The following is a 25,218-nucleotide window of genomic DNA, read 5'->3' on the forward strand; positions in this document are numbered from 1 at the left end:
CACTCCCTTGTCCCCAGGGGATCCTGTTCATTATGTCCTTGAGGAGCTGGAATTCTGTTTTCCTAAAATTCATGAGCCTAACTTCACCTGACCCATGTCCCTCAGGACTGCAAACTGTACCGATGCATGACCATTGCAGCCCAGGCTGCCTCCAGTCTTGATGGCTCTGGTTAACTTGCTTACATTGGTGGCCATCAGATCCATTCTTCCCCCTGGCAGAGCTGCCTGTTACCTGTCTGAAGGGTAAGGAGGATGCCCTGTGTGCTCCTAGAGGAAGCAGGCTGGAAGCAGTCCATTGTGATAAGCTCAAATTCAACTGGAGTGTTTCAGCCAGCTCTTCCCTCCCACCCTTCTCCACCCAGCACGCAGTTGTTGTGCTTGGATACAGGGCAGCTCCTGTTAAAGATGTGTGTGTGCTCTTGTTCTGGCCAGTGCTCTTGCAGGGGGACACACATACTGAGGCTGTGCCCTCAGAAGCTGCATGTGGGGTGGCAAAAAGTCCCCTGTGGATGATACACTGTTTTGACAAGTACAAAACTGCCAGCCTGGCAGACACAAATGCTCCTGACATCCTGCTCTGCTCTGAGGAATTGTAGAAGTCTTCCCACTGCATTCTTCTTCTCAGAAGATGGGCTGAGATGGGCTCAGCTTGCCAATTGAGCCAGCCCTGGCTCACCACTCTTTGACTTCTGGAATGGTGTTTGTTATGCCTTCTGGGGCTTGATTTGTTCAGTGAGATACGTTTAATAATGCAGTGGGCTCTACAATGCCGTTTTCATTTCCTAATAATTTGTGCTGCTGGCAGATTCGCACTTGTCTCAGTTGACTCTAGCACAGTTCTGCCTTTAAGATTTGCTGTTGTTTTTGTAAAGGTGTTTGTTAGCCAAGCTGTTTTTCTCTTTGAGTTCACAGTAGGACTGCAGAAATGTTTGGGTTGGGACACCTGAGGGGCAACACAGGACCTGGGAACAAGATACTAGTGAGCAGGGGAGGAATTTCTCAATTTTGTACACTACTGACAACTGTAGAAGAATGGCCCCGTGAACTGAGAGGTGCTGGGTTTGGACTACAGACACATCCAACATGGTTGAGCTTATTCCTAAGCAACTGTGATCCATTTGCAACATAATTATATTTTGTAACACAAGCAAAACCTAGAGCACGTCCTAAAAAACACATCTTTACTCCAGATTAGCTTTGCAGATAGAGGTTACCCTGGTTTTGGGGTGATGAGCCCTGCAGCCATACCAAGAGTGGTGTGTATCTTCACAGGTTGGCTCAGCTGCTGTAAGCCAAAATGGTTGCTTTTTTTTCAGTGAGTGGTGGGAGAGCTTGTCTGTCCCTTTGGCACACTGGAGGAGTTACATGGAAGCACTAATGTTTTGTCAGCAGCCAATTGAACAGGCACAGTTCAAAGGAGGCGGGTTACCAGCCAGCACGAAAGCTGTGCCTCAGCTCTAGCAAACCTTCTGGCCTGTCTTCTTTACCAGACCACCTATCCCAGGTTTAAAAGACCACCAAATCCAAGCACGAAGGTAAGGGTGATACCTGTCCAACAGGCTAAAATAACCAGCAGTGAAGGTCTACCACAGAGAGCAGGTACAGTGTACAGAGTGTACTGAGTTGATGGCTCAGAGACCATGTGAGGGAGAAGCCCCTCAGCCCCTGAGAGGCAGCCCCACAGGGCACACCGGGATCCTCGCTGGGCAGCTGGATCCTGGGCTGGCAACTGCTGTTGGCTGAAAGGAGCAAGGACTGAACAGTCTGAAGAGAGCCCCTAGTTCAGGGAGATCAGCACTGGCCCCACAGCACATGTGATGGCCGCCTGAGTGTCGATAACGAATGAAGAGCCAAACTGGAGTCCTGAGCCTGCTGTGTCCAGGTTTATGAGGTCTGTGATTTACATCCACAGCCTTGGTAGGAGGGCACAGGGGAATGGCAGAGGCAACAGTGCCTGGCAAGTACATTTTGGCATGCATGTTTCTTTTGAAACCGTGACTTTCAAGGAAGTTAAGAAGTAGAGGAGGCAATTCCCATCTGTCTTTCTGTGAAAGAAGGTTCACCTCTAAGTGCAGGTGGAGCTATCTGCTGTGTCAGTGTCACACGCACTATGACAGGGAAGACAGGTTCCTTTTGACATACTTGACAATAAGTTGAAGTGATTTAAATCTCTTTGGATTCAAATAAAGTCTGGGGAAAAGAGGAGTGGAAGAGATCATCCATTACATTTTAACAGGAGCAATCCTAATGAGGACAGGGCTGCTATCCAGCTCCCACAAAACTCCCCAACGTCAATGAAGTGTTCCAGTGAGAGGCAGTGAGGGTTACGCTTTCCTGTTGGAATGATATTAGCAATCTTTAAGGACAAATCATTCAAATCTCTCTAGAACAAAATTATTTTAGCTGCTCCCCATGGGTCTTTGGCCAGAGCTGTGGCCTCAGATAAGAGGAATTCCTGTTCTCTGTTCTACCCACAAAGTAGCAAACCAGGCAGCCTTTGCAGTTCAAATGGAAAATTTACAGCTATTGTATTTGCTAAAGGCTTTCATGGAAACCACAGGCCTGACTTTCAAAACCACTTCAGTGTGATCTCTGAAAGCTACAACTTTTGTTATGACCCCAGGGCTGTGACAGTAGGTGTGGAGGGAACTGTAATACCCTGAGTTGCTCACAGTTAAGCACTGTCTGAGCCAGCCTGGCTGAAGCCTAATGCCTCACTGGCTTTTCCACATACAGAGTCAGTTTTCTGCATGAAGCTGGATGCAAAGTGGATTGAATTCTGAATTTGTAGTAGCAACAACAACTGAAGTATCTCTGGTGTTTATGGGATGTAGCAGTTTGAAAAGAAATCGGAGCCAGAGGAGGTGAACGTGGCTGCCGCAGCTGGGATTTGCACTGGCTCTGCACTGCTTCCTCTCTGTGCTGGGCTGCGAACAGCACGACTGTGCCAGATGGGAGAGATGCAGCTGGAATGCAGTGCTGCAGCAGTCCTGGTACCTTGGGGTGACTCTGTGCCAGCTCTGGGGGTCTCCAGGCTCTTTGGTAATGAAAGCTGTGGAGAAATCTGCTGAGGTTGCCAAGAGAATCACAGGGCATGTTTGAAACCAGGCTGGGTTCAAAAGACCAGGAGGCACTTGGGAGTGGGAACCGGCCTGAACAGCCAAGTGGATGGCTCTGTCTTCTAGCCTAAGCTCCACAGTCTGTAGTGACATCAGAAATATAGGTATCGCTTGCTGTTTTAAAAGCCCAGCATTACGTTCAACCATAACATCGAACATACTCAAGTCTAGGACTATTTGCTGCAAGGCTGGGAGGGGAAGGGTGGCTTGAGGTTCTTCCGAGAGAAACCCTGGTACCTCACCTCACACCTTGGGTAAATCTGAGAGCGGTTTTCCATGGATCCACAGAAAGCTGACTCCGTTTCCATTTCCTTGCCAGGCACTGACAGTCAGTGGATGCAGACCCTGCGCATGCACCAGATAGCAAAAGCCATTTCTCTCCAGCACGGCCACCCCCACAGCCCGACCACGGTCACGCACTACCTGCCCTACCTTCGCAGCCAGGACTCCTACGCCGCTGCCGTCAGGAGGACACGCGCTCCCGTCAGTCACCAGTTCACATCCATCGGCCACTCGAGGAATTCCTCTCCCCTGTCACACAGTTTGATGAGAAACCTTTCGAATCTGCACTTGAACTCAAAAGGCAGCAGCGCCTCCAGCACGGCCTCTGACACCCCTTCAGAGAGGGACAGGTCCGCCGGCAAAGGCAGAAGCGCCTCACACAGCGCTCCCTCCCGCAGCTCCTCGGACGGGCGGCGCAGCGGGACCGGCTCCCCGGGGCCCCCTCGGCACTCGGGGAGACCCAGCAGGACTCCTTTGCCAGCGGCCCCCCCCGGCTTCCCAGCACCGCAGGTACCCCCGCGCCCCTCCGCAGCCCACGGCCATCCCCGGCATGCCCCCGCAGGGTGACAGCCAGCCCAGGAGGGGCGAAGGGGAGAGCAGAGCCAGCGAGGGCGGGTGGATAAAGGTGCAGCACTCGAGGAAACCCCACAGGCAGGCCGCCGGCAAGCCGGGAAAGGAGAGAGCCAGGGGCAGCTGGCGGGGCCGGAGGATGTTCTGAGAGGAATTTTGCCCTTTATTTAACTGAACGTTCGATCTTAGAGAAGATACGCCTGCTCCTATTTAATTTGCTTCACCGAAGCCGGTACCCACCTGGCTGCGGCCTCTCCTGTCACTGTCAGCACCAAGGGATTTAATCTGGTTTTCTCCCCTCTGTTTGGCTGCTCGTGTTCTCAGTTGACTGGATATCCACTCACTTGCTTAATATGTCAAAAATAAAGTCCGTGAGGCACAGCCAGGTGCCACAAAGAAAGGCTCTCTGCTTCATCCTTAGGAGAGTTGTGCTGTTACCTCTCTCTCCTCTCCTCCCTTTGCCTCTAGATGCTGAATCCAGCTCTGAGCAGGGTCTTCTCACCCCTTCTCTAGCCTGCTTCTGCCAGGGCTGTAGGAAGAGCCCAGCATAGTCTGAAAAAAGGGACAGAAGGACATTTTTCTTCAGGTCCACTTTAGTAGCTTCACTTCTCTACTTTCAGCTTGCCATCCCTTGTCAGGAATTTCTTACTTTGTTCCTTATTAAAAGCCCCAACATTAGCTATCCAACATCACTGAGCACACTCTGTCACGTACACAGTTGTCTTAATCAGGAGAATCAAAAACTAGGCTTTATTCTTTTGAGGGAAAAGAATTAAAATAGAGTGAGAAGAAGGCATTGTCTTTATCATAGTTACAACTAGCCCCACTGAGGTCTATGATAATATTTATCCTTGTGCAGCTGGTATTTTTTAATTGAATTTTTAAATGTGGCCAGACTGTGTCACTTTTGTCTTTCAGTATTCAGGTAGTAAAGACAAGGTCAGCAAAGTTTCTGATTAATGTGGTCTTTAGCTCTGCTGAGAACAAAGACACAGCTTAGACTCAGTTGGCGTCAGAAAGTTTCTTCATGGCCTTTTCACTCCAAGTTGATTTCACACAATTAAAAAGGAGAAAAAAAAAGTTTGGGTTTCACACGATGCAAGAGAGAAAAAAAGGAAGAAACAGATAAAGGGAGCTGAACCCAAAGCAATGCAGGGTACCCTCTGAAAGCCAAGGATCTGTAAATTAGAGATGGCTTTGAGCAGGGTGCTGCAGCCCACCCATCCCAGGTGGTACCTGCTGGCACAGCTCCGTGAGCGATGCCAGCTGAGCTGCTGGCATGTCACCCGCTCGGGGTGAGGGGCTATCACCATAGCCCTGTCACTGAATGTTCTAAAGGACATGTAAATTCCCTGCTCCGCACAAAGGCCACCCCTCTGGGTACGTGCAACTCTCCTTTGATCGCCACCAGCCCCAGCGAGGGCTGAGTCCTGGGGTGAGTTTCCAACACCTACCAGAGTGAACTGGGACTCATATTTCATGAATTCAGGACAGGGTCCTCCAAAACCAACGGAGCAAGACACAAATGACACCGGGTGTCAGGAATTGGACCTCTGTCACTCAAGTGCCTTTTCCTCGGACAGCAGTTAAGAGCATAAAAAATAGGAGCTTTACCTTGAAGCGAATTCAGCTTCATGTGATGCCCTGCGGTAACAAAGTTTGCCATTTTCTTGTGGCTTCACACTGGCTGAAAGCTAGTTAGTAATTCAGTTTCTGGGCCTGGTTTACTGAGCCTGACAACTAATTTGGGGGACATGGACAATCTAGGGCTGGATGTTTCTCTGTCACAACTTAGCAGGGGACTAGGATTCTGTCTAAGCTGGGGATCCTTTCCTGACATTTTTTGCCATGGCCAAAATGGGCTGGAAGATACCAACTAATATTAACTGTGCCTGAGAGTAGTCGCTAGGAATGTGCTTGCATTATTAAAATTTAGATGTGCATCTCAGGAATCACAGTTGGGCCTCCATAAATCCTAAGAAAGAAATTGCAAGAGTTTGGAAAGGCACCTTTCTCTTCTAGGTTGATCAGGATGGTGGTGTAGTTGTACGAGTCTGAGACATTGTGGGCTGGTGGTGGCAATTCAAGATTTATCAGCTGTCTGTGGTTGTTTGTCAAGTTGTCTAGCAGGATTCCTCTGCTGTTTGTAAGCTATTTTATGCTCTGCCTAATTTTAATCTGCAATATACTGTTTGTCCACATCTGTTGTATTAAAGTGTTCATTAGCATTTAAAGAAGGAGCGGATGGTATTGATCATGCCCATTAAAATTAAACAATCATGCATTAGTGACTGATTAGAAATCCTTTTGCTGTACCCAGCATTGCTGGTTAAAGCAACAGTGAGTGAACTTGTTAAAAAAAAAAAAAAAAAAAAAAAAAAAAAAAAAAAAAAAAGAGCAAGATTTAGCTTTCCATCTTGTTTTTATCACTTTTAATATGGCTACTCCCTGTCTTGGTGATAATTCATTATAAAAAAAAAATGTGCTTACATTTTCACACACACCCCCAGTACTTTACAAAGCTGAGCCTTTTTTTTTTTTTTTCATGTTTTATTAACATGTAGCTAGAAGACCGTGCACAGTAATGTGTAAAATCAGACTGTTTTGGGCAACTATGCCTCAGGAAATGCTCTTTGGAAAGAACCATGTTATGTTCACTTATGGTTTTCTTAAAAGTCTGTTCAAGGCAACCATATTTAAGTACTAAAATGTCTGGATTTGCATGCCAGGAGCTGGACACACTGCCCTCCATCCACACACTTGGCAGTGCTGCAGCTGCTATACCCTCCCTCCGTGGCTGACTCTGCAAGTGGCACAAAATACCACTGCTGTAGAGGTGCCTCTTGGTTTCTTGGCTTTTCTTTCTCTTAGGCTCCATATTCTCCATGCTTGGATGTTGATGTTTTCTTAATCCCCAAAAGGTACCTGCATTTTCCTCTTCCAGGGTTTAAAATGCTCTGAAGTATAAGAAGCGAGCTCTGAGTTTCCTGCTGGAATGGATGATGAAAAATAGCAAAGAGCTCATGAAGGCAGATCCAGAACTGGACGTCCAAATTGAGTGTGAGTATTTGCATCCAAGTGAGAGAATGTTTACAAAATCAGATGCCTTTTTTTTTTTTTTTTTTTTAATGTGAGGCTTGCTGTCAGAGCTTACACAGAGTCATTCTGTTCATTCAGCAACAGTTTACTCTGGATCTTGTGGGAATCACAAGAGCTGCCCCGCTCTCTCTGGATGCCAGACATCAGCAGGAATGTTTCGGGGCGAACAGCAGCATCTTTTCCCGGCAATTGGTTCTTGACCCTGTCAGTGGGTTGTGAGGGAGAAAGCAGTGCTCAGTTCGGACAGGAAGAGCAGGTTAACCTAAGCATTATGATCCTTGGTTTTCTGAAATTTTACTGGCTGTACCTCCACAGCTGATGTCTTCACATCATGAGCAAAAAGACTTCTTTTTCTGCCAACAAGGCATGCGGTTCAAATTTTTTTTTTTTTTTTTGGTCTTTCCCTTATACCTGAGGATGGCTAAAAAAAAAAAAAAAGGAGGATGGAGAGCAGTCACTTACCACTGAGATTAGCGATCATTCTTCAGCTCAGTGGCCCAGAGTTGGGTCTGACCCTGTTGTATACTGGCTTCCTAAGAACATAGGTTTCCCCAGCAGCAGTGGGGTACCTGCCACTGCCATCAGGACTGGCTGTCAGAGATGACATAGAGGGAGTGACAGCCAGACCAGCAGCTCTGCGTGGTGCTGCACTCTCCAGGCACTTGTTCCCTGTGTCTTGCAGGTCACAGATGTGCTGCTGTGCTGTGAACCAGCTGGCAGTTCAAGCCCCTGTGGAACCCTGCTCCTAAGCAGGGCAGCACATGAATGTGAGACTCCCTGGAGCAAAAACATTGCCCAGGCCTGCAAACACAGGCTGCTTTTGTTTACATACAGCCAGGGCAAGTCCCTGTTCAGCTGGGAGGGGAGAGTGCCCATTTGTGCCTCCCCCCAGCTCTGCCACGACTGAGCCAATGCCCCATGAGAGCCTGCTTTCCTGCTGTGAAATGGGGACGGGTGATTCTGGACAGGGTTTACTTTTTAAAGAAATAACTGACTACTGCAGTTTTGCTCTATCTTATCTGCTCCCACAGATTATTTTCTATCAGATAGCCATGTATGACAGCATGCTGACCAGAATCTGGCAACTTGAGCTGATTTAAGGAGCAGAGGCTGCTCCACTAAGAACAACAGCCCCCAGCCATGGCACCCCTCACCTCTGTCCTGCTCTCTAGCTCACAGATGCTGCTCAGGATCAAACCCCATGTATTTTAAGACTTCCTATAACTTGCAGACTTGCTGCCAAGAACATTGGACTGTACAGCAAATATATGCAATTGATTTTTTTGATTGTGCTAGAGAATGCACTTTGACATAGTAATAATAATAATAATTATTATTATTACTTTAGGCTGGGAAAGACGGGCAGTGGCTTATGTAACTGGAAAAACCCCAAACTGAAAGACCTCCTGGCATCTCGTGTCACTAAATGGAATCAAATAGCTGTGCTGCCTCTGAAAATTACATCTGACAGAATTATTTTCTGCATATGTGTCCACCATAGAAGGTTTTTTTTACATAATATTCTTATCTAATGACTTGCCACGCTTAGCAGTTCAAGCCAGTTTGTTGCAAAAATTTAGAGGTTAGAGAGGAGAAGTCTATTAAGGCAATAACACTAATAAGGGTCTGCCAAGATCACGCTGGAGTGAATGTAAAAACAGGGCATTTGAGATGAACAGCTCCGAGGGCAGAGCAATGGCAGGCAGTGGCCTCCTGGCAGAAAGGCGAGCTGGGGGTACAGCATGCAGCCCTCCCCTGCAGCCCCACTGCAGCCCCACTGCAGCACCACTGCAGCCCCACTGCAGCCCCACTGCAGCACCACTGCAGCCCCACTGCAGCACCACTGCAGCACCACTGCAGCACCACTGCAGCACCACTGCAGCACCACCCACGCTCCCCACAGCCACAGCCCCTCCTCCTGGCCACCTCCCGGGGCTCTGGCAGCTGCTGCCCGGTGCAGACACGGGCACTGTGCCGTGCCTCGGTGTACCTGGGGCTCAACACACGCATTCCTTTTCCTGCCTTAGCAAGCAGGGTGAGGGCTCCCTGCAGCAGAGAGGGCATTTCCCTCACGCTGTGAAAAAACCCAAGGGATTGAAAACTTGAGATGTGCCCTGGGAACCTCTGGCAGGCACTAGCGAGCCCTGAGGGAGGCTTTCTACTCGTTCCCCTCGCTTCCTCCCTCCTGAGAGAGCTGCCTGGGGAGAGGGATCCCTGGGGTGGAGGTTATGCCATCACCTCTCCTCCCACTCCCTTCCTCTCCCAGCAACCGCATCTTGCTGAAGGCTGGTGGAGGCAATGTGAACCAGCACTCGCAAAAAGGCAGTGGCAAAACTCATATAAAAGGGAGAAAAAACCAGACTACAGTAAGCGTTTTGGTTATTTCCTGACAGCCTTCTGTTTCCCACAGCTATACATTTGCAGAACATTTTGTAATGATTTCTTTATGATGTGACTAAATGTAATTTGTGTTTTCAAAGGGAAATAAAAATCAAAGCCCAGCAATGAAAGGGCTGGGATCTTGTGCTTTTAGAAGTGGCTACTGCATATCAAAACCAGCTACTTTCGATCAACATTTTTTGCCGTGCATTTTGTGGAATGGCTACAGGGTAATCAAATGAGCACTGTAATTATGCTCCCATAACGTTCATCATAATGCTCTGGGCTCCGAATGATCTGCTATGACTTACATTTGGAATAACCATTAAGGTTTCTATCAAAAATGGCCACATTTCAGACATTCTGATGGATGTAGTATAAACTGCACTTTTTCTGGCACCGATTTGTATTACTCTTTTGGTTTTCCTTCTCTTATTCTTTCAGTTTTTGTGGTCTTGCCAGCTTGTGTCAAAGAAACAAGGTATCGGATAGGATCAGACATGACCACTTTCAATTCAACATGCAGGATGCATTGGCACCCAGCCTTTACTAACAAAAAAATCAAAGCAAAACAGAAGGAGATACAAACCTGTTAAATTAAAAGGAGAAAATCTATTTCCCCTTGGAGAGAGAAAAAGGGAAAAGATACTAATTGCATTGTGGAGGTATTTCATGGAGCTGGTACAGTTGGTCTTACTAGAAACTGATTGTACATGTTAAATATTTAAACTTACATTTCTTTTACAAAATCTGATTCTGCCTATCAGAGCATATTGTTAAAGTATTTACATTAAAAAGGTACTCAATAAAAATTCACGTCCAGCAAACATGTAGAGATCTAGCTGTAATTAAATCTCCAGAAGTGGCTATCCTCCTGCTTCTGTGTAAGAACAAGTGTGTCCTTTCTGGATTGCAATCGATAGCAGGTTACCTGATTATATACCTTATTATGTCTTGTGTAGTAGTGTGAACCACTGGAGGGTGACATGTTAAAAAACAGATATGCTTGATCAGATCTTTTCAAGAAACACACCTTACAGGAGAGAGAAAAACAATTAGCCTGTGTTATAGGTTACCGATTTACAATTTACACCATAAATCAATGTCTGATTATTTTAATGCAAAATGTTTTTTAGCTTCATTTTATTGCACTAATGGTTTCAATAACGCACTGTAATTTGCTCAGATGAAGAGGTGATTGGACAGCTCTCACAGAAATTTTTAATTACTGTCATTAGTGGCTGCAATCTTATTCTTTTCTATGGAGCCGAGATATGTGTTATTGCATTGTGCTACGGGTACTCTGTGCCCATGAGAATACAAACTCTTCCTTTCCTCTTAAATGCTTGCATCTATAAATATGTGTCACTGTGCAAGTCTCATCACAGTAAATACTAGCATCACACAAACATTTACTAATGTATCCACGTGCTATTTTAGGCGGGTGTGGTGGTGCATCCCCACCCTTGGGCCATCCTATGACTTCAGAAACACTCATTAGGCCTTGGCCTTGACGAACACCACCTGGGCTAAGCTCCTCTTCAGCTTGTCAGAAACACTGCCTGCTCCCAGCAGCTTATGCTTTCTAGTGAGGCTGTTTTTAACGAACATTATTCTTGCCTGAACAACAACCCAAGTGGAACAACATTTTTGTTACCACACTTTTAAAGGAAATTACCGACCCAAATTGTGGCCAGTGTGGAAAATTACTATGACTAAAGCCAACTCTTCTGTGATCCTATAAAGAGCAGTCCTAAGTGAGACCCTTTGAGCCCAGCTGGACCTCAGCAGGCTGTGACCAGCACTGCCCCCTGAGTGGGGTCTCTCAGAGCCAGCCAGCTCTCACGTTTGCCATACTTGGGGGACCACCACCGATCGCCAACCATGGAGCCTGCGCTACCCCCTCTCCTCAAGACTCAACCCTTTGCCCATTGAGAAGATGCAAAGGCATCTGATGTGAGTACTTTGCTGAATTCAAAGGGAATTTTTCAAATGTATACACGTTGTATGTAGTCCTTTGGGTCTCTGTGTGAGTATGCCATAGCAAATGTACTATGAATGTTGCTCTCCTAGACTCTTAAGTACCTTAGATCTGTGAGTTAGGCCTATTACTGATTTACTGCTGTGCTATAGTAAATTGTGTAAGAATCTTCTGTTAAATTGTTTACATTAATCTGTTGATTAAGTGCTGTTAAGTTTAAGAGCCATTAAAACTTTTAGGCCTAAACCATTTTTCAAATGTGGGGCTAATTTTGGCAAGGAAGTTCATTCTGAATCTTGTGACTCCAATGGGAGGGTCTCCCTTATTCTTCTTTTTTTATCCTTACTCTTTCTCAACCTTACCTTTTTTCCATGTAGATAAGTTTTTGGTTGATTTTAGTTTTAGACTGATCTTAGTATCATTTTTCTCTGTGTGCTTTAGCCATCTAGTAAGTAGTAGAGTGAACCTTGCCAATGAACTTTGTCATGCTTTTGCTTTTATATTCAACATACTTTTGCTGACACCTTTGCCAGGGATTCTTTGAGTGTCCTAAAACACTCATTCATGACAGCAGGTAAAAATGTATTTCTTCAATTTAAAAAAAAAAAAAAAAGAGAGAAAGGAGCATAAAGAGTGTTGAGTGTAGTTTATGATGGGAAGTGTATAGGAGAGCCAGGGACAGGGCAGCAGGAGTCCTGGCTCCGGAGAGAAAAGCCATGTGTCAGTGCCAACAGTCAAAATCTGCGGGGTGACACAGACAACAGCACTTGTCCTTTGTCCCAGCAGACCAAAGGTCACATCTATTGTTTCTGACAATGGAGCTATTGTTGGAGGCCCATGTTCTTGCTGCTGCTTGAAGCTCCTAACAGGTAAACAACTTTGATTCCCACAGAAAGCATTGCACGTTCAATCTACTGCATGTCCCTCCATAATTTCAGCCTATTCCCTTAGCAGGCCTTCCAAGGGCTGCTGCCATGTAGTGACAACTCATTTCAAGGACAGATGAGACCTTAACAGACTATTTTCTTGAAAACGCCTGACTGATGATCTTTGCTGACATCTGAGCCCTGAGCTTGCTGGTAGCTCTGGACAGGCTATGCAGGATGCTGGCTGGGGTTTGAACAGGCAGGGATGTTTTCCCCCATTCACATTAGCCTAATTTAAGCATGGCTGAAAATGCAATGTTCACCTGAGTTCAGCTCTGCATGTCTTCTGCTGCTGTTAATAGCTAGATGTAGGACAGTGGTGTTGCTTATGTCTTGACAAACACAGAAAAATTTTTCCGTCGTGGTAGAGCCAATTGTAAGTTTGCTCTGCCCATCCACTGAGGGCACCTGGGCCCTGCAGGGCAGAGCAGGGGCATGCAGGCTGCTAAGATGAGAACAGGGGAAATCACAGCGTCACAGGTCACAACCATCATCTCCTGAGTTACAGACCTCCATTTTCTGTGTGCTGTAGGAAGGGAAGCCTCTGCCCTTCACATACATCCCATTTCTTTTTTCCCTTTTCTGCACTCTTCTCCTCAGTCATCTGTAAAATATGTGAACTGTTATACGCAATTTTCACTAAAATAATTATTTTTCACATATTTAAAAAAAAATCCTGACAACACAGTTTACAAAATATCCTGTCTGGATTCCCCACAAAGACTTTGCTCTGGCCCATTAATTTGAAAGTCGTTCGACTACATATGTAGTTTGAAGAATGCTGTTTGCATTGAGCATTAAAGGGACAAGTAACTGCAGTGTGAAATTTTGCTTTAGCTACTGCCATCGGTATTCCATAACATTTCATATGATGCTCTTGAAAGCTGTGAAGGTTGGCTATTTCTCTAGCAAAATTCTGCTAATTGTGATTCAAGATGTTAAGGACTCTTGCTGTTCATAAACTGAGTCTCTTCTTCCGTGTAAGTAAACTAGTATTTGTAGATTTCTTTTTCTGGAAGAAGTAAAACTGCATCAAAATTCAAAAAGACATCCCCCTCTTCCCAACTGAGCTGTCTTGTTTGGAAGCCATGTGGGTGGCAATTCTGCACTAAGTGTGGATTTAGAGGAATAGAGTGTGGTCTGGTCTCTGGAGAACCAGTTTAGTTCATCTGCTTTTGTGTGTGCTGAGAAGCCAGCAGTGCAGGTAAATGTGTAATTATAGGTTTATTTAAAATGGAGATTCTTTTACATGACAGATTGCAGCATGCACAGGAAGAATAATGCCCACAGAAAATAGAGCACCTCTGTGAGGGCTCTTGTACCCTATTGTGCTGTAGCCTATTTACAGGCTTTGGCTCAGAGATGATTCGTGGTTTGCCTTACACGGGCACAGGTTTGCCACACGCACACGGCCTCCTCCCTCCAGCTGCCTGCAGCAGGGACTCGCCTACTGCCAGGGAGGCGCCTGGAAATGCTGAGCTGAAAGAGTTGCACTGGTATTGAGCCCTGCTCAAACCACAGGATAAACAGAGGATTATAGCCAACACCAGGGCCACAAATCCCATACAGCTTCTTCAGGGCTTCCCCAGTTACTGTTGCTGCCAAATACCATGTTGCAGTTATTCTGCTGTGTTTAACGACTGTACTTGATTTAATGTGCTATTATGCACGTTATCAAAAATGGTTTTAAATGACTGATGTATTTTCTTCTGGCCTGTCTTCAAATAGTATTGTGATTGCAAAGGGCAAGGCAGCCAACTTCTTTGTAAAATTCTGTTGAACTGCTGCTACCCGAGGAGCAGAGGCGTCACCGCCAGTCTCACTCCTCACGCTGATCTGCGGAGCCCTGGTGAGTGACCCTGCGTTCCCCGTGGGACTGGGTGTTGTGACACAGCGCACTTGACTGCTGGGGGCAGCCAGGACACACACCCTGGGCTTTATCTCGTGGAGAAGCCCCCACTCCCCTGAAAACTGGCAAGTTTAGGGGGGTTATTTCACAGTGAAGACAACCTTGGTTTGGCATATTAAATTATTTAAAACAACAACAACAAAAAAGAACTAGAAAACACGGAGGCGACCCAGCTGGCCCCGGCTTAGGCACGCGTGGAGCGGTCCCCGCCCCCCTTCTGCGCCCGAGTCCTGCCGCGTTCCGCCCGGGAACTTTTCGCGCCACAGGGCCAGGCCCTTGCAGCTTCATAAACACTCACGCCGAAAGGAAAAAAAAAAAGGGGAAAAAGGGAGACCTCCGCACTGTCCCCTTCGGGGACATGCCGGAATATCTGATGCTCTCCCCAGGAGGGGGGGGGCGGGTGGGCGCAGGGCGAGCCCGCCGGGTGCCCGGCCGCGCGGGGGTCGCGCTGCATCTGCCAGGACGCGGGCGGCGAGGCGGGAGAGGCGCCGCCGGCCCCGCCCCCCGCGGTCCAGCCGCTTTGGCGCGAACCTTCATTCCCCTCGCTCGCCCGCCGCCGCCAGCATGGCCCCGCCGCGCCCGCAGGTGAGCGCTGCCCGCGCCCGCCGCTCGCCGCAGGGCTGCGGGTCGCTGCGGGCCGGGGGGAGGCTGTGGCGCTTGCCGCCGCTCCCGTGACCCTCCGGGGCCCTCAGAAGCTGGGCGAGCCGGACTGAGCCGCGCTGCGGAAGGCCGGTGGGGTCGGGTGGGGGGGCTTTTTAGTGTGGGCGCCCCAGGGAGAGCGACGTGGCGGGAACCCCACCACTCGGATCGGCAGCCTCGGGTCTCCTGCCCCGCCGCGGTGCTCGGGCGCCCCGCGCATGGCGGTGCCCTTGCCCGTCTAACTGGGGCAGGGGACTCGGCTTGGGAGCCGCGCTGGGCGGGGAGCTGGCGGCCCGGAGCCGTGTGCCCATCGCCCCCGCCTCGCCGAGGGGACGGTGGTGGGGCGGTGTTGCGCGGCAGGGGCGGGAAGGAGCGCAGGGGTCGGCGAGGTGGCGGTTGTGCGGCCCGGCCGCGTGTGTGCGGGGCGGCACCATTTTATAAAGCGGGGGGCGGGGAGAGGCGCTGGCGGGGCCGAGGGGGCGGGCGTGTCTGCGAGCCCCTGGCCGCCCCGGGTCACCTGGGCTGGGCCGCTCCGCGCCTGAGGCCCCGGTGCGGTGCGGTGCGGTGCGGTGCGGTGCGGTGCCCCCGGCTGCGCGCACCCTCAGCCGCGGCGGGCGGCACCAGAAAGCGCCGCTTTTGTGTCTGGGGCCGGCCGGGCCGGGCCGCGGCTGGGTGCTCGGCGGAACCGTGAAGCGAAAAGCCGCAAGCAGAGCGGTGCTTTGGAGAGGACGGAGGGCTCCAGGTTGGCCCGGGCAGCTGCTGTTTGAGCCCTGTCTGCCCCGCGTTTGGCCCGGCCGGCGGGCCCGTGAAGCGCCAGCCTCACGACGGGGCAGCCCCTCAGCGTGGGTGCTGACCCCCGGCCCCCATGCCAGCCTCGGGGGATGAGAGGGGTCACTGCCAGTAGAAACATCTCCTGCGAAAGGAGAACCTGAAACCCTTCCAAAAAAGTCTCCTAATTCGATGGCAAAATGAAAAAAACAGCAGGCTGCTTTGTCTAGAACAGTTTTAAATCTGTGGGTAGGATTCTTTGACCAATCCTTAAGAGCTGCAGAGTGTTTAGTGTTTGCCTCAAAATGCAAGCAATAAGTCGATTTCTAGGTATTTTCATGTACTTGCACTTTTTCCCATCACTGGCTATGATGACTGGGGAATTACATCATTTATGTGCTTATTTCCACTTGTCTGTTTGTATAAAAAAAGTATTCTTAAATACTGAATGAAACTCATCTATAAGAATGATCAGAACTGTATCAGAGTAAAAACTGTTGCCATCCCTAACTCTGAGATTTATTTCAAAGCTGCTGTTTGTTTTCTGACTTGCATTCAAGATTGCTGAACATCCTAAAATGTTAAAACTTCCTAAGCTTCAATAAAAAGATATTCTTTAAAGCTACTATGCTGCAGTAGGTTTCTTCTTAATGATGTTGCTGTTGTCCTTTTGTAGCGCCGAGGTTGTTCAGCAAGGAGAAACTTCGCAGCCTTTCGAAATACGAAACTGATTCCCATGGAAACATCCTCATCCTCTGATGACAGTTGTGACAGTTTTGGTTCTGATAATTTTGCAAACACAGTAAGTACAGTACAAGAACAAACAAGATGGTATGTGCAGTACTAGTAAAGATTGCAGAAATATAAAGTAATAATGTAAAGCTACTTGCTCTGCTTATGTTTTTGTACAGTATTTATAAACCTGTGCTATATGTTGTAATATAATTTCACTCTTTACTTGTGCTTCTAGGTGGTAATTGTTGGAAACAGATTAGCTATCAATTTTAGCCTTTGATATGTCACCTAACCTAATGTGCCTGGTAATTTGCAGCTGTGGTTCTGAAACCCCTTGTGAAATGCCTTAACTTTTTTCCTTTATTAAAAAGCTATTTGCTTGTACTGCACTTAAAAATGTTAATAGTTTTTTTAAACAATTTAAATTAAAGGATATTTTGTTTTTTGTAGAAATGCAAATTTAGGTCGGATATTAATCAAGAACTGGCAAAAATTTTTCATGAAGCCTCTGATGATGAATCTTTCTGTGGCTTTTCAGAAAATGAGGTTCAAGATGCATTGGTAAGATAGTTGATTTTAGTTTGCTGTTTTATATTTAAATTCTTACACATTCTTAATTGGAAAATAATGCTAGCTTTAGCTTGAAAGTTCAGTGTTTCAGAAGGAGGCATCATTTCATTTAGTAAACAGTCCAAGTTGCCAAAGCTTAGTTTTCTTTTTGTCTCCATGAAAAGCACTCAAGATACTGAGCTTTTAAAATCCACCATAGGTATTTTGAAATACACCTCTTAAAACTGTCCTTGCTGGACGTTGCTCTGTTGGAGCCTAGCATTTGTGGTTTCCTTGATATGAAATGTTAGGCTAGCCCGTGGACTCCAGCAAACCTCAGAAAAATTGCTGTGTATCCTGACATGCAGTCAGAGCTCCACTCTGGCAGCCTAGCAGGGAATGCTGTGCATCTTTCAACAGCAGAGAAATAGTGACAGGTGGTGAAATCTGCCTTTCTGCTGTTCCTTGACATCAGTGCAAGATCAGTTTTATTGCTTAAAAAGATCAATAGTTGATATTCAGGCGAGAAACTGAAGTAGTACCACGTTTGGCAAAACCAGGTTTGTCATAACGTCAGCACATGCTGAGGGATGACTAGAAAAGAAAAATGTCTAGTCAGAAGCAATCACATCTGAGTTAAAACACAATAGTAAGGAGAATAATTAGGAGACAAAGCTGGAATAGATAAGCAGAAAAAAAGAGTCAATAACTACACATAATGTGCAACCAGAATCACATACCTGCTTAGTAAAAACCCTGTGTAAATAAAATGGCCATGTGATGCTCACTGTTACTGCTGATCAAAATAAGACTGTCTTGTATCTAAAAAGAAAATTATTGCATAATAAGCTTTTAACTAAATAATCTCCTCACTGAACCGTTAGTTCTTGGGAAATTTGGAAGCAAGACATCAGAATTCAAAGATTAGAAAATACTGGGATTTTATTCATAATTATTTAATTGGTTGGCTCTAGAAGGAAGTTTCCATTTTTTATCATGATACTGTGAGATAACTGTACTCGACAGCTTACAAAATTGGGCTTGACCTTGTACAGAGAACTGCATAGTGGCTTATTTTATAGCCAAATGCTATATGTAGCAAAATTGAGCCCTTTAAAGGCAGTTCTCTTTCTCATACCATACACATGAGCTATTTTTGCTATTAGACCTGCAGCTCAGACTGCTGCAACTGGACCTACGCTTCCTTTTCTGGTGTGTTTGGCACACGTGGGTCTCCCTGAGAGGTTTTTATCCCTGTGTCCCCTCTCTTTCCTTCCCGCTCCAAAATGCACTAGAGCACTAGGACTGGATGTCTGGATTTCAGGTAGCCTCTTAAACTGCCCTTAGACAAAATGTTGTCAACTGTATTTAACTTCAAAGCAACTCTCCTGGATTTACATGCTTCCATTTTGGTTTGTTAACAGAAATTGGAATCGGATTCAGATGAGAATGATACAAGTGCTGAAAGTGAGGTAGATCAGAGACGGCAGAAATGCCCTGTTCCTCTGAAAGTAGCCATGAAGTTTCCACCTCGAAGATCAGAGAGAAGGAAGGGTGGGATGGAACCTGTCCCTGAAACACCAATGCCTGCTCCAGATTCAGATTCTGACACTGAAGAAAATGGTGCTATGTTTTTAGAAAAAAGGGCTTTAAACATAAAGGAAAACAAAGCAATGGCAAGTACTCTGTGGACTGGCCCTTTTCCCCCCTCCCTTTTGACTCTTGAGGGACCTGTGTTTAGATTCACTGTAATGGGAATTATGTGAATGTGTTAAGATGGATTTGCATTCCTAAAGTATAAATCTGATACTTTATATTTACTGGCATATGAAAATCCATAGGCTGCAAGCCTAACAATAAGTTTGAGCATTTCCAAATTACTTGCAGTCACTAAAACATAAATAAGACATAAATGTAAAGAGTTGAAGAATGACTGCATTTCCTATAAGTAATTGTACTTTTAGCCAATTGCCCTAGTAGTCTGTAATAGCACATAAATACCCTTTTAAGGCTCTGCTTCATTTTTCTCTCTCTTGTTAGCTTGCAAAACTAATGGCTGAGTTGCAAAATGTTTCTGGTATCTTTGGTGGGAGAAAATCGTTGCCAGCTGTCAGTCATGTGAGTATAAACTTACTGTATTTGCATTCAGATTTCTAAGAGTCAAATTCTGACATAACAAAGCAGGATTCTCAATGTAAAAACTCAATAAACCGTGTAAATCAAAGTCCAGTTAGAATCTACTGCTTCCTAGAATGGGTATCCTCATTATGTAATTCTCTTTTGATTTGCCATGGTATAAAGCAGAACAGGTTAATTTATAAAGGTTAAATGTCTCCACACAAGTGCTGTGTAAATATGTGTTTATGCAAAGGCTGGAGATAAGGGAGGGCAGCTCAGACCTGAATATTCTGAGTTTGGAGCCTTGAAAAACACCTGGCATTTAGCCTAACTTTAGAGAAGGTTGGGTTGTTAACCAGCAGTGTGAAGAATTTCACTGCTGATGTACCTGTAATTTGGGTGAAGATGAGAACAATGCTGAAAATCGCAGCTCCTCATAGACATGGGGTTCTGCTGCTTTTGACTGTTTCTCTGTGACTAGCAGAATGCTGAAGATTTAACTTGCTTAGGATGTTCTTATCTTTTGTTTTCTGACTGGGACAGGGATAGACATGTCTTAGATGAGAGGAAGGCATCTTTAGGGGAGGAATTTAGTAGGGTCAGGAGCTATCTGTGTTTCCACCTGTTTCACTGGGGGCTTTTAAACATTAGCAGGGACCAAAGCGACTTCCAAGGCGTTCATTGCCTAGTTCCTTGAGGAGGAACCCAGACCGGAGTTCTCGGCCTCACACAAGGTCCAGGTCCTTGATTGAAGGTCCTCCTACTCTTGTACCAGAAGAGGAAGAAGATGACCGGTACATCTTGGTGAGAAGAAGAAAGATGTCTGATGAATATCTGGAGGTATGAGGAAGATCTAGTTCTCCTGTTGTGGGTTGTGAGGGTGGTTTTGTATGAAGGTTTCCCTTCAAGAAAATAGTGATTCACAGAGAATTGATGAGGTTTATCAGTATGCCATGGCCTTGGAAAAATTAAGAAAAAAAAAAGAAGAAAAAAAAAAAAAAAAAGGAAGAAAAAGGCATTTTTTATGTGCCCTCAGTTTCCCCTATCTTGTCCTTGAAAAACCACTTCCTCTTGCACTCCAGCAGGAGCGAAGCAAGGTCAGTAAGTAGCATCACTGCACCCTGAAGGGACAGATCAAGTAAAGGTGCTAAAGCTGAATCTATACCATACATCTGTGCAAAGATCTGCTATATCTTGCTTAAATATATGATGGGTGTTTGGGACTTCAGCATTGCTGTGAAGATCCTTGCCTTTGTAGAGTTTTTTGCTGAAACTAATACTAAAAGTATTGTGTTTTCTATTCAGCATGAAGCTCGTACTCCCAGGAGGGGTCACCGTGGTGCCGTGGCTTTTCCACATGTTGTGCGCCCGGTTGAGGACATAACCACAGAAGAGCTGGATAACATTTGTGGATCTGCAAGAGACAAAGTATATAACAGGGCCATGGTAAGTATATTCCAACTTTGTGAAGTCGGTTTTTTTGTTATTCTGTGTGTTTTAGCGTCAAATAGAGCACACTCCCTCTCACTGAGAGGATGTGATTTTTGGGAGAAATATGCCTGAGATATTGCAGCGTCCCTTCTTATTTTTGCCAAATTTGTAAAAAGGCCTTTACCAAGCCAATTAGCTTGCTTTCACTCTGGAACAACTGTAATATCTAAGTGATACCAGCCAGGTGAAGTGATTACCAGACACTGAAGATGTAGTCTTAGAACAGTCTTGGTTCAAACTTGGAAGGTGGTTTTCTGTTTCAGGATAAGCACTGCTATCTGCCAAAGAGATTTTGTTCCATGCTTTTTTTCCCCCTAACTGAAATGCCATCTTAAATGTCTTGTTTGTTTTTCCTGTGTTCTAGGGATCCACCTGTCATCAGTGTCGCCAAAAAACCATAGACACCAAGACAAATTGTCGTAACCCCGACTGTGTAGGAGTGCGGGGCCAGTTCTGTGGGCCGTGCCTCCGCAACAGATACGGGGAGGATGTCAGAACAGCTCTGCTGGACCCGGTAGGACAGTGCTCAGTGGTGGTTTATTGTGCTTACTTGCACGGCCAGGGGTATTGGGTACTGACAGCGGGGGTTTTAACAGAACTGCTTACGGTGCTGTAGTACATCATGCAGTCCTAACTTGATTCACCCTGAATCACAGCACTGCGTTGTGTAGAACTTGTATTTGCTACTTCTGTAGTTTTATTTGAAGGAGTAAAATATGAGAGCAGAGCAGCAGCCAAAATATTCTTGTGTTTGAGCATCAGAATGGGGTTCTCTTTCGCCTTGCATTAGTGCTTAATGCCCTATGGAAAGGAACTGTATTGTGGATGAAGTGCTGCCAGTGTGGGCTGTGATGTAGGAGTTAAAACAGAGTGGAATGCTTCCTGTGGTTATGTGCAGGGCAGGCAGTGGAGAGCTTAATCCCCTGCAGACTGAGGAATTTGTGCTCTTGCACTAGTTTAGACAACTTTAGGCAGTGCTGATGTTCACTGCAGAACCTAATGTGTAGCAGGGCACTCTTCTAAACTGTGTGTGTGAATTAAATCTGGCATAGGATCTCAGCTAAAAGGGCGTCTTATTGTCTCTCTTCTGTGTAGACATGGAGGTGCCCCCCATGTCGTGGAATCTGCAACTGTAGCTTCTGCAGACAACGAGATGGTCGATGTGCCACAGGTGTCCTGGTCTATCTGGCCAAGTACCACGGCTTTGACAATGTCCATGCCTACTTAAAAAGGTGAGTGTGCCATCGTGTCAGTGACCTGGCTGCATTATGTGGGATAAGCATCTCAAAAGTGGGAGGGCAAAGATGTCCACATCCTAGTTCATCGGGTGAATCTCAAGATTACTCTTTGTTGCCTCCAGAATCTGAGATTTTGCCATATGATTTTTCTGATGCACTGGTTCTTACCTGAAACAAGTGAAATATCCACTCTGTGTTTTAGCTCTCAACCTCGGTGTGTATTGTCAGGGCTTCCACTAATTGGTCTAAAGAGTTTTCAGTGTTTTGCTACAAGCTGACTCATGTTCTTACTTGTCTTTCAGTCTGAAACAAGAACTTGGAATGGAAGACTGAAGCTGTGACTACCTTTAAATTACATACTCTTTCACCAACGTAATATCGCGTGCAGTGAATTGTTTAATCAAATGAGATTACAAAGTGCCTTTCCTGCTTCCCTTTCCTTTTGGGTAAAAAAGGATAAAAACCTTTCATTTATTTCAGTATAGATCATACTTGGGAAATCCATTTAATGCAGGTCTTCACCCACAGGCCATTGTTTCCTCTTTGGACAACTTTGCAAATCAGATAGCATCAGTCCTTGTTTTCATGATAGCAATTTCTTTTCTTCTGCAGTAACTTTTTCACCCTAAAAGGAGATGGGGCTTTAAGCCATTAGTTTCATTCATGTAGCAATCCGTGCTGCAGGGTTTACTTATGCTCCAAAATTAGTTACAAAAAGATAGAGATGTTCTGAAAACTTCTGCAATACAGACACTTCACAATCAGATGGAATTGTGGAATTCTCTGAAACAACAGCATGTTCTTAAATTAAGAAAGGAGGCCCTATAAGTCGCAGCTGAACAGTCTCCAAGCACTAATATTTGGTTTTATAGAGTACTAAAAGTTCACACTGGCCATTTCAAGGGAGATTCTCTGAATTAAGAAATGCAGTAGATGCTGTTTGACGTGTCACTTTGTGTTTTGGCACAGATGAGAGAAGGCCACTGCTGAAAGCTTCCCCAGCACTAGCATTGCCTTCTGGTGACAGTGATGTGAATGTACTGGTACAGATTGTGTGGTGACCACTGTCTAAAACAGAATGTTCCATGTGTTAAATTACTGTTTTGTTGGACTCTCTTTTCCTGGTTCCTGCTGCAGCTGCAGAACTGCTTTGCAGAGTCAGCAGCGCTCCTGGGGAAAAGGGATACCTCCAGATCTGGGCTTGGTCAAGTGGAGGGGTGGCAGTTCATGTGCCTGTTGGCCATCTTTGAGTGGATGAAAGGTGGTAACTTGTTTAGTTTGGCTATCAGGAAAACAGGCAATGAATGTTTCTGTAGCTGGCTCTTGGTGATTGTTGAAGGTTCTTTCACGTGACATTTGTGAAATGAAAGTAACAGCAGAAACGGAGCTGAAGAATTCTGATACGCTGAGCACATAGGGGTCTCCTCAGTGCTGTAGAAAAGAAGGCGCCATGAAAATGGCCATGAAGGCACCATCCAGAGAACCATAAAGGGTGTATATGTGCTTAGTTTTGTTATGGAAACTACTGTGTAAGCTTTGTATAAGGTTTAGAAGGTAATGCTTTAAATAATGTACAGTTGAATAGTAGAAGAATCAACATGGTTTTACACTTCTGTGCTTGCGCAGTATTTGCACTGTGTGTATACAAAATGATCCACGGTTCATACTTTCTGGGAGTTGCATCAGTGTGTGTGGGAGGGGAGGAGAGAGGAATTTAGAAACAACAGATATTTATGTCTCAGACTTGCAGTTCTGTTTCATAAATCATCTCTCCCATTGAAAATCTCCTGTCCTCTCTTTGTCTGTTTTTGTAGTGAGAATAGCTGTGCAATCTGAGGTGTGGAGAGTGCTCTTCCCTCTAGGTACATTTTGTGAAGAAGGAACTCCATTTTAGAAATACATGTTCTGACAGATAAAAGTGGTTGGTTTTTTTTTTTTCCCTCCTAATTGCTTGGCTTACCTTCTGATTGCTAGAGTGTGAAAGTACTGTGCTAAAAGCAGACCCTTATGTTATATTACAGACCGCTGTATTTAGATTTACTCGGATCTACACTGTTCTGTATAAATTTTTTTTATTTTGAAAATAAAAAATTCAGTTCTAGAATACTTTTGCCTCTAAACTTGTTTTTAAAAGCCTGTTAGAGCTATACTTCTATTTTACCACTTTCAGATGAACTTACGCTGCAAAGTAAAGGACTCGGCTGTTCCCATCATACCTGGGGGAGCAATGGGACTTGGACATCTTATTATCTCTGGCCCTGTGTTCCTGAATCAGGCTTGCTCTGATATTTATGCTGCTTGGATTGAATTGTTCAGTACCTTGTGACTATGTGGTGATGGTCAAGATACAGAGTGCTTAGTTCAGGCTCGACACAGGCTCTAGGCGGGTGTGCTGTGTGCTTTACCCTTCTGCTTTTCCTCCTTTTTTTTTAAGCCGGATACCTACATCCTGAGCTGACAAGGATGAGGATAAAATTTTGGACACAGGTTGGGAGTAATGGGTCTGCCATTTATTTATTCTTTTACAAACAAGCTCTTAAGTAGCCTCTCAGGAGCTCTTTCCTGGAGCAGAGAATTACCTGAGGGGCCTTGATTGCGTGCTGATAGTGAAGGCACTTGTGTTGCTTTTGTGCCCTGGGTCTAGAGGCAGGAGCTGTATGAGGCTGTGGCAGAAGGTTGCACAAAGCTGTAACCTGTAGTGAGGGGAAATGGGAAAGAGGTGATCCAGCAGAGTGACCGATCTGTCCCAGATACTCTTTACTGGTAGAATCCTCACCTTGTTACTCTCACCTAAAAGCTATGCTTAGATGTGCCTTTCCTCCCACTGCTGGTGATGTGAGAATAAATTCATGTTTATGAATCGTGTAGGATGTTAGTTTATATGACAATTTTGAGGTGTCTCAGTACACCACTTTCTCCAAGCCCCTCTACCACAGCTACTTCAGTGCTGTTGATGTGGACTTGAAAAATTGTTAACGAGTTCACGATTTTTAAGTGCAGTGAATGAGCAGCAATTTAAGAAACTTGAGAGGAAACGGTCCTGTAAGCTTTAAAAACCAAAGAGGCATGGAAATAAGAGTATCACTGTGTAAGGAAGAGCAAAAGAATGAAGCTCATATGTGAGGGAGAATGACTACTGATTTATAATTGAAAAAGGCTGCATGAGTTGACATTTCCTCACTAAGCTTTTGAGCCAGGTGATTTGTGTATAGGCCTGAAAAAACTTTTTTTTAACCTGATATAATAATTTATAATAAATATATAGTATATACTGATTAAATTGGCCTTCCTTATTATCAGAAAATTTTCTTGTGCTGCTATATACTAATATATATGTTTGTTTCTTCCCCATTCCACTGCTTAGTGTTTTGTCTTCCTTAAGATTAAACTTTTTTTCATTATATGTAAGCTAAAA

At 45.5% G+C, this 25,218-nt stretch overlaps 2 protein-coding genes across 7 annotated transcripts in view; both read left to right on the forward strand.

Moving 5' to 3' along the window:
* The window catches only part of MAP3K20 (mitogen-activated protein kinase kinase kinase 20), a 91,211-nt gene extending 85,047 nt beyond the window's left edge, over positions 1-6,164 (forward strand). The window contains 2 exon segments of the mRNA XM_040068870.2: positions 3,439-3,887; positions 3,889-6,164. Coding sequence (XP_039924804.2) covers positions 3,439-3,887; positions 3,889-4,119 — 680 coding nt within the window. The 3' untranslated portion in view covers positions 4,120-6,164.
* A 4,822-nt stretch (positions 6,165-10,986) lies between these two features.
* Positions 10,987-23,907, forward strand: CDCA7 (cell division cycle associated 7). 6 transcript variants are annotated; one of them, XM_040070390.2, is made up of 12 exons: positions 10,987-11,405; positions 12,217-12,299; positions 14,085-14,205; positions 16,349-16,474; positions 16,858-16,968; positions 18,381-18,632; positions 18,997-19,074; positions 19,726-19,914; positions 20,380-20,520; positions 20,930-21,079; positions 21,661-21,797; positions 22,106-23,907. In XM_040070390.2, the coding sequence occupies exons 4-12, from the start codon at positions 16,409-16,411 to the stop codon at positions 22,134-22,136; spliced, it is 1,155 nt and encodes a 384-aa protein (XP_039926324.1). In that variant the 5' UTR covers positions 10,987-11,405; positions 12,217-12,299; positions 14,085-14,205; positions 16,349-16,408; the 3' UTR covers positions 22,137-23,907. The 6 variants fall into 6 exon arrangements, with proteins under 6 accessions (XP_039926324.1, XP_039926323.1, XP_039926325.1 ...); XM_040070389.2 differs by lacking the exon at positions 12,217-12,299; XM_040070391.2 differs by lacking the exons at positions 12,217-12,299; positions 14,085-14,205.
* Positions 23,908-25,218: the final 1,311 nt, after the last annotated feature.

The sequence above is a fragment of the Hirundo rustica genome, chromosome 7, assembly GCF_015227805.2.
Source record: "Hirundo rustica isolate bHirRus1 chromosome 7, bHirRus1.pri.v3, whole genome shotgun sequence".
In the NCBI taxonomy this organism is placed as follows: domain Eukaryota; kingdom Metazoa; phylum Chordata; class Aves; order Passeriformes; family Hirundinidae; genus Hirundo; species Hirundo rustica.

What these genes read in the sequence shown, in the direction of transcription:
- CDCA7 (XM_040070387.2), top strand. Translation starts at nt 14,830, where the DNA reads ATGGCCCCGCCGCGCCCGCAG. An exon ending in CTGATAATTTTGCAAACACA is followed by an intron (nt 16,475 to 16,857) that starts GTAAGTACAGTA and finishes TGTTTTTTGTAG; the next exon opens with AAATGCAAATTTAGGTCGGA. An exon ending in AAGTATATAACAGGGCCATG is followed by an intron (nt 20,521 to 20,929) that starts GTAAGTATATTC and finishes CCTGTGTTCTAG; the next exon opens with GGATCCACCTGTCATCAGTG.